Source organism: Galeopterus variegatus, unplaced genomic scaffold, assembly GCF_000696425.1.
Source record: "Galeopterus variegatus unplaced genomic scaffold, G_variegatus-3.0.2 Scaffold292, whole genome shotgun sequence".
In the NCBI taxonomy this organism is placed as follows: Eukaryota; Metazoa; Chordata; class Mammalia; order Dermoptera; family Cynocephalidae; genus Galeopterus; species Galeopterus variegatus.
Genome location: NW_007726403.1, coordinates 103,358 through 111,735, shown reverse-complemented (window position 1 = coordinate 111,735; position 8,378 = coordinate 103,358). Strand labels below are relative to the sequence as shown.

The 8,378-nt window shown below is 37.9% G+C and overlaps 1 protein-coding gene across 1 annotated transcript in view; it reads left to right on the top strand.

The window, feature by feature from the left end:
- The window catches only part of RBM33 (RNA binding motif protein 33), a 98,406-nt gene that overhangs the window by 31,796 nt on the left and 58,232 nt on the right, over window positions 1-8,378 (top strand). Inside the window, exons 6-7 of the mRNA XM_008567081.1 lie at window positions 219-390; window positions 5,938-6,146. Coding sequence (XP_008565303.1) covers window positions 219-390; window positions 5,938-6,146 — 381 coding nt within the window. The remainder of the gene's footprint in view (window positions 1-218; window positions 391-5,937; window positions 6,147-8,378) is intronic.

Below are 8,378 nucleotides of genomic sequence, written 5' to 3'. Positions count from 1 at the left end.
GTGGGGGGGACCGGTTTTGTGGGTGGGCTCGGACCCCGGGGCGGGAGCGCCACCGCGCTCCCAAGTGGCGCACTGTAGCAGTGCGCCACCGGGCCGGCCCGTGTATTCTTATATCTTAAATGTAAACAACTTAAAAAAATATTTTAGCGTTAATATTTAATTCAAAAGAATATGAACTCACTCTCCCTCCCTTTTTGCTTTGTATGTCTGCAATGTAGGGAGGTATGGAAACTTTGGAACTCCAGAAGGACATAAAAGAAGAATCAGATGAAGAAGATGATGATGATGAAGAATCTGGACGATTACGTTTCAAAACTGAAAGGAAAGAAGGAACAATTATTAGGCTCTCAGATGTAACTAGAGAGAGAAGGAACATTCCAGAAACTTTGGGTAACTTTTTTTGCCTGTCTCCCATCCTTCTTCACTCCCATTTCAACTTTCTCCATAGTGGTGTTACAAATAATCAAATGGGAAAAGAAAGCTGACTAGGAGGTCGTGGATGTCATCCAGATGGTGGGTGGTCTGCATGAGGTCAGCGCTGACTCATGGTGCTGTAAAAAGTCACTCTATAAAACGCCTGTTGTTTTTGGATTAAAAATGTTTGAATAAAATATTTAAGATTGTTTATTTTTTAAATAGTTTTTCTTTTGGAGTCTGTGGCCTAGAGCTACTCTAGTACCTAACATTCATTCCTGGTTGGTCCTGAGGAGGTGGTGTGGGGATGGCAGCTGCAGGACCATTGACCTTCCTGAGATTTCCAGGGGTGATTCTAGACCAGGCTGGTTTTATTTTGTACCTGTCAGTGTCCTCATAGCCATCTTTTTTGTGTTTTCTGCTATTCCTCTCAGTGTTTAATGAGACAAACCAACTTATTTATAGAAATAATTAATTGAATATCATTCTGAGCAAATTTAATAAGGATATTCAGGTTAACTGAATATCATTCTGTTGTTAAAAGACATATAGTTAACAGAAAGATTTGTCCAGTGGCCCTGCCCCTCTTTATACTCTGACAGTCTTCTCCAGTGTCTGTTGCAGAGAATAAAGCAGTGGTTCTCAAATTTGGGTGAGCATTGGTATCACCCAGAGGGCTTGTGAAAACATTTCTGGCCCCACTCCCAGTGTCTCTGATTCATTAGATCTAGGGTGAAGCCCAAGAAAGTTGCATTTCTAATGAGTTCCCAGGTGATGCTGCTCCGGAACCCATACTTGCAGAACCAACAGGATATCGTCCTTCTTCTAAGGAGGAGGACGAGAGGGTAGAAGGAAGAGGGGCCGTACCTGCCTTTTGGTCGGGGTTTAGACAAAAATCAAGATGTAGCTCTCATTACTACTCTCATTACTTCTTAAAACCATTATTTATAGTTGTTTTTAGTCCAGAACATGAGCGTGCATCAGTAAGTGGCAGATAAAAATTCTAGAGGAGGACACTAAGCTCCTAAGATGCACAAGTTAACAGTAGTGAGCCAGTGTTACCATGTTACTTTACTAAACAGGATTTATGGAGAGATTCTTCTAGAATCCTCCCCTTCTTCCCCCTTCAGTTTCCTTCTTTTCTACCTTTTGGCCCGATATTTCCCTAGACTTTTCTCAAGTTATGGTATAAAGTTGCCAGTTAATCTGAACCAAGTTTCTTAGAAACATCATAAATTTCTATGAAATAGGGTTTGACACTGGCCTTGGGAAAAGGAGATGGAGCAAAAATGTCTTAAAATAGGAGGATGGGGAAAAAATGAAGTACTTCAACAGGAGGAGTTGGTAACATTACAGAACAAACTTACTTAAGCAAAGACATCTCAGTCTTGGGTTGGGATAGGATAAACAGGGGAAAGATCTCCAACCCTGGCTGAACACCAAGGGCGTGGGCCAAGGTGTAGGTGCCTTCCTGGGTAGTGGGATGGGGCTGGAGTGACAGGATCAGGGGTAGCGAGTCGTCTCTTTTCTGCTTCTTTATCTTGGGTCTCTTATCTGGACTGTGGCTTTGGTTGCATAAATTTAAAATCTGATGTATAAAATAAAAGCATGGTGACTGAGAGCTCCCATGGGTAGCTAGGAGTTCTAAGAACATTAAATCACTTTACAGCCACATTGTAAATGGGGGCCTTGCCCCTCTTCAGACAGCTCCCTGTGGGGACACAGTGGAGCTCACACATCACCTTCCCTCTGATGTGCTATCCTCCCCCGACCTATGGTGCTTCTCTGCCTTTGCTCGCCTCCCTGGTGTCCAGCTGTGGTCATCTCATCCCTGTTCATCTTACCTCCACGCAAATACCAATAACGTCCTTGTTCTGAAATGTTGTCTAGCTTGGCTGTGTTCATAATTCTTGTTTCATTCCTGCATCCTTTTCTTTTCAGGACCTTTGCCTCGTTTCTTTCCAGAGTCTTTTATACTTTCTTTTATTCCAAGAACTTGCATTGAATCTTTTTTCCCCCCTTTTCAAGGCATCTGGCAGCTTTATAGTCATTTAGTCCTGAGACAAGAGGCTGGAAGGGCTGGTTCATGGTGGGCAAGTCTCCCCCTTTGAATATGGGGGCAGAGGGCCTGGGGCCTTTAGAGGCAGAGTGGCTATGAGCATAAACAATTTGAACATCTACCATTCTTTTAAACATTTTAAGGATTTGAATGCATTTGTGTGGAATATGTTTGTTTGGCTAGATAAGAGAGCAGGTGAAAGTGGTGCTTACAGGTGCCTTTCACTGTTCTGCATCTGTGAGCCCTGACTGAAGAAAGGGTAGTGTTTGGAAACATGAGTTTTCCAGTAACTGCACAGTCAGGCTTACTTCTAAAAAAAGGGGGGGGGGGTTGGTTCATTAGGAGATTGGTTTCCTAAAACAGTGAGCTCTATTACCTTTAACACCTCCTCACAAACAAAGGATTAATTTTACGTATGAGGAAAATATTTATCAAAAAGAGAGGATACAACAATATTTGGTAAACTAGAAATCTATGTAAATTTTTACCTATTAGTTTATTTGTGTGTTCCTAGTGATCGAAAATATCAGTTTCAGGTTCTGTACAGAAATAATTGCATTTATTTGATTGTATAAAGCTGTTCGCCTACTCTTTCAATAGGATTAAAGTATCTTGTTACTAGAGTACATATGTTGTCTCATATCATATGTATTTTTTGGCAAATGATGTCTTTTAACATTTTGAATGCAAATAAACTTTTTTTGTGATATCATTGATTAATGTTGAGAACACTCCATTCTTTGAAAAGAAGAATCAAATAATGCTGTGGTGCCCTGCCATTTTTGACACTGAAAGTTATCATGTGAAATAGTGAATTCTATTCAAAATCTAGAAGGGAGTTTTTTCACTTTTAGTCTTTTTTTCACATTCATATACATCATGTCATTCTAAAATATGGAAAACACTAATTTATGTATATGGCACCCTCGACAGTTAAGGAACCTAATGCATGTTGTTGGTTTGTTGGCTTGTATTTTGAACTCATACTGGATTAGAAGTAGAATTTTGGGCTTTCATTTAGGTTAAGATCTTAATCGGTTAGCTGCTTTTCCTCAACCAGGAATTCCAGAAATTAAACCTTACAGAAGAATATTTGGGTGACTATTTTCTCAGTTTTCTCAATGATAGTACAAAACTACATACTTAGGAGATAAATTAATTCATTACATACAGAGGATGCTGTAGAATTTAAGTGTTTAGTTCTCTTATGGAACCCAGTTGAACAGGGTTACTAGAACATACATGCGTAAGGGAACGATTTATTTTGAATGAAAATGTCACTAGCCATCTTTAAAAGCGGGGCGGCATTGGCCAGTTTCCTTCAAGTGTCAGCCCCAGAAGTTCAGAGTTGTCTCTTCTGTTGCTTTAGGAAGTGGTCCTCAGATTGTCTTTGAAAGCAGTTCAAGCCATAAATGAAAAACTGAATTTACTTTAGTTAGGCTTTTTAATTCATTACCTATGGGTAGGCTTCTAGATTTTGTGTTATTCTAAGTTTGTTGGCATGTATATAATATGTTAACTTACTTTTTATTGCTTTAGCCTAAAGAACCTGCTTTTTATACCCACATAATGTTCTCTTGAAATAATATACTTAGTCAATTTTATTTTAGGCAAAGGTTCTATGAGAAAACCATTTTTATCTAGTGATAAACAGTTCAAGATTGTTAGTGCCAGCAGTAGCATACTGTGCTAGTTTTATACTATGGTCCTTGTATGTACACAGTTTTTAAACATTTCTTGATTTAGTTATTTTGTAAGACAATCCCAGGCTATTATTTGTTATTTTTATTTTGCCAAACAAATTTTATATTCTATAAATATCCATTTCTAACTATTATAAAATTATTTGCATGCAAATATATTTTTCATAACATTTTAGAAAGATAATACACTGTAAAACTTTGTTACATTAAGTTATATCTCTTTACTTTAGAATCTGGACATAGTTCAGAAAACACTTAAAGGGAAATTAACATTTCAGTTGAAGTTACAAATGTAATTTCCATCCTGTCATATTTTGGTGACCTTTTGTGACAGCTTGTCTCAATTGGAGGAAAGCATTTTTAGTTACTGATTAAAGATGTCATTTGAAACCATTTTATTACTGAGGATAGTGAAATTAATCTTGACACTCAGAACCACTAGAAAAATAATTGCTGATTCACTGCATAAAATGTGTGTGTGAACCAATCATGTAGTCAAGATTAGAATAAAAGTCTGTGCTGGTTAGAAGGAGATTAAATTTTCTTTCAAATGGGGTCTAGATTCATTTGAAGGGGAGGGGAATACCACAGAAACAATTTCAAGAAAATGAAATGTGGCTTAGAGATTTTGGAAGAGTTCAGAGATGATGGAATCCAAGGTGTGGGGTAGACTCTGGTAGTATTTAAAATTTACCCTTCACTGAGGAAGAAAGTGTGAGAAGGCTTTTCAGTATTCAGTGACAGTTTGGAAAATGTGCACTTATTAATGTAAGATCTATTGTCACAATTTAGATTTTCCTATAAAATAAAGGGATCATGTTTGGATAAGGTGTTTCTTTCCCCCTTAGGAAAGTATGCCATCTGAAGTTTCTTAGGGCCAGAGCTCATGTTTTTTGTATTCCTAAAGCATTGGCACAGAGGTGAGCAGCTACTGGATGCTACGCAGATGTTTGTATTAATGACGTTTATAATGTGACTTTGCTGTCATTTGATATGGCTTTGATAGCAGACTGCATGGGTAGAAGTTGTCTTCACAATGGAAAGTTTTTATAAAATTTGAAATGAAATAGTGTTAAACTAGTTTTCCATTCTTTATGAAATACCCTTAATTATTTGATTTCAGAGTGAATTTAATAATAGTTTTGTTTTTAAATCAGAAGGATTGGGAATTTGTTCTTTTGAGTCTGTGTGCCATTGCATATTAATATTTCTTCTGGCTTCAATAAGAAGATCATACTAGTGTAGGACTGGTGGAGACAGCTCCTGACCAGTGCCGTATACCAGTGAAAGAGGAATTGATTGCAGAAAGTTTAGCCATTTAAGGGCACTGGTTGTATTTAACTTCAGCCCCTTCTTTTTAGCTTCACTTAACACATTTTAGTGGTCTCAGTTGAAAATACTGTAAAATTTATAGGCGATATTTGTATTTTATTACAAAGGAAAGCCTGTCTTTACTGTTAAAGAAGACTGCATGGATAGAGGTCTTAACAGTGGGAAAAAAAATTTTTAATAAATATGAGAACTTGAAATAGTGTTAAACGAGTTTTCCATTCTTTGTGAAATTACCTTTAATTATTTGACTAATGGGTTGTGGTATTGCCAATTGTATCATACTTGCTACTGTTTAGTTTAGTATTTATTGTGAGTGAAGCACTTGCCGTTCCAGAATTCCATTGTCACATATTTCGTTCGTGTTTTCTCCCTATAAATCTAGTTTGGGCCATTTGAAGATATCTAACACATGTGCATCTTTTCAAATAGAGCTTTCAGCAGAAGCCAAAGCTGCATTGCTTGAATTTGAAGAAAGAGAGCGCCAGCATAAACAGGGGCGCTATGGCTCCAGGCGGGGAGGACGGAGAGGAGGCTCTCTCATGTGCCGTGGAATGGGAGACCAGAGGAGAGAGAGCAGTGAGAGGGCAAGAATGAAGGATCACAGACCCGCTCTGCTTCCCACGCAGCCTCCTGTTGTGGTAATGTTTATGATTCTGTTGTGATAGAACAAACGAATGCATGCTTTTGTGGGTACCATATTTTATGTTTCTCTCTCCTTTGTGTGAAATTAAAGTTTTATAGTTTATAAAGTGATTTCATACGTAGTCTTAGAAATTCAGTTCTCCAATAATCTGTCAGTAAAAAATAATCCTATACAACAGCTACTTCCAAAGGAAGAATTAGTGAGAGATCTGATGTCCTCAAATGACAAGAACAGCAGTGGAGCCTTGCTGTTATCTTCTGCTTCTAGATAGGTGCTTCTCCTAAGCACACTGTGTTGAAAATGCTGAACATAGTACATGTAAAATTTAGGCAGTTGTTTATTTTATAAAAACATTTTTCCTTTACACTGTTTACCATAGGTTTTTCCTTAACTAGCAGTTTCTCTTACAGTAATTACCATGTCCTATTCCTAAAAATTTTTCATAATTTAGGAATAAATCATATAATTTCAACTTAATTAGAATTTCCTCTGTATTTCAAAGATGGGAAATCTCAGAAGCAAAGACAGGAATTGTGTGTTTTTGTTGTTGTTCTTTCAGTTAAGCTTTAGGGTTTTATAGCTTTTTCCTTCAGAAGTCAATCTTTATTTAGTATGAATGTGTGTCCACGTCTCATATTTTTATCTGAATTTTGGGGAAAACCACACTTTGCTTCTGTAGAAATGTTGTATTTTAGGAGACATTCATTTGTGAAATAAAGTAGAAAGATGATTTTTGGTTTGAGCATGAGAATTGTAATTTGTTTGTAAGTAGGGAAGAGGAGCAGGTAGGTTGATTACAGCATACAGAATTTGATGATGTTAGTAACTGCTGTTTGCTCATGCACCTGTTTTGTTCTTAAAAGTCACTAATAGCAAAAAAGTTAGACCTTTAAGTTTTTTTCCCCTTTCCTGCCCTCTTTTCCCACCCAAGCTCACACTTGTCAAATATTGAACAGCCAAGTCAGTTATTTTGGCCTCCTGGGTGGAAACTACACATAAGACCAGTGTTTGCATAATTGTGTCTCCATGATTTTGGAGAAGTTACTGAACTGCCTGTTTTCTTATCCACAAAGGGAGGAAGGACATGCATTGCCTACCTCCTTCAGAGAGGCCGAACCGAGAGAATTTGAATGCTGTAGAAAATGTCCCAGAAGTTTAGGAGACCTGATGATGATGATGTATCTCTGGGTTCTAGTGTGACTGATCTGGACTGTTAGAGCTCACTGTGAACTGGGAATAAACCAGACAGCTGGCCTAAGTCTGATGCAGCTTTGGACTGTAATCTTTGCTAGTCGGTGGTGTATTAAAATTGCCAGTTTACTGAAAAGATCAGGGCTTTCTAAAGTAAACTTATCCTCGTCCCCTACTGTATTTCCTCCCATGTCACCAGCACCCTTGATCTTTTCATTTCCCAGCATAGAGTTGTGCTGTCTCCTTGACTGTTCACCCTCCAAAGTTCTGGAAAGAAGATTTTTAGCTCATGTCTGTGCTTCTGCCCATTTGCTCAGTCCCCTGCCTCCTGGATTTCATTCTTTTCACTCCTGAACAGTGCGCTCAGAGTTGCCACCTTGCCTTCTCTCACCTCTTGTCCTTCTGGACTATGTTCTGGGCATTATTGATTATCTTTTTTTTTTTTTCTGAGCCACTCCTTTTTGGGCAAATGAGATTTTGGGTGTACTCTCTTCTAGAATCATTCCTTCTTTTTCTCCTTTGATCTTTCCCTTCCTTCCTTATTTAAATTTTTATTTTTTAATTGACAAATAATTGCGTGTGTTTATGAGGTACAGTGTGATGATATGATGTATGTATACATTGTGGAATGATTATATCAAGCTAATTAACATATCCATCATCTTAAATACTTATTTTTTTGAAATCCCTTTTTCTTTAATTGCATTGCTTCTCAGGGTTTTGTTCTTAGTCGTTTTTTTAAGTCAGCATTCTCACTCGGCAGCATTGTCCTTCCCATAACCTGCCATGTCTGTGTGAGTCTTAGTTTCCGGCCTAACCTCTTTCCAGCTCTGGTTTCTCCATTTGCCAAATGTTCCTATACCTCCACATGGATGTTTCACAGGCCCCAGTCTTCGCTTGTTTAAAACAACACCTGATCTTTCCCTCAAAACTTCATTATGCTCTTGAATTAATGACCATGCATTGTGGTCATTCCCAGTTTAATAAAATTTAAGTTGCATGTCCCATTGTCAGTTTATGTGCTCTCCATGGGAAT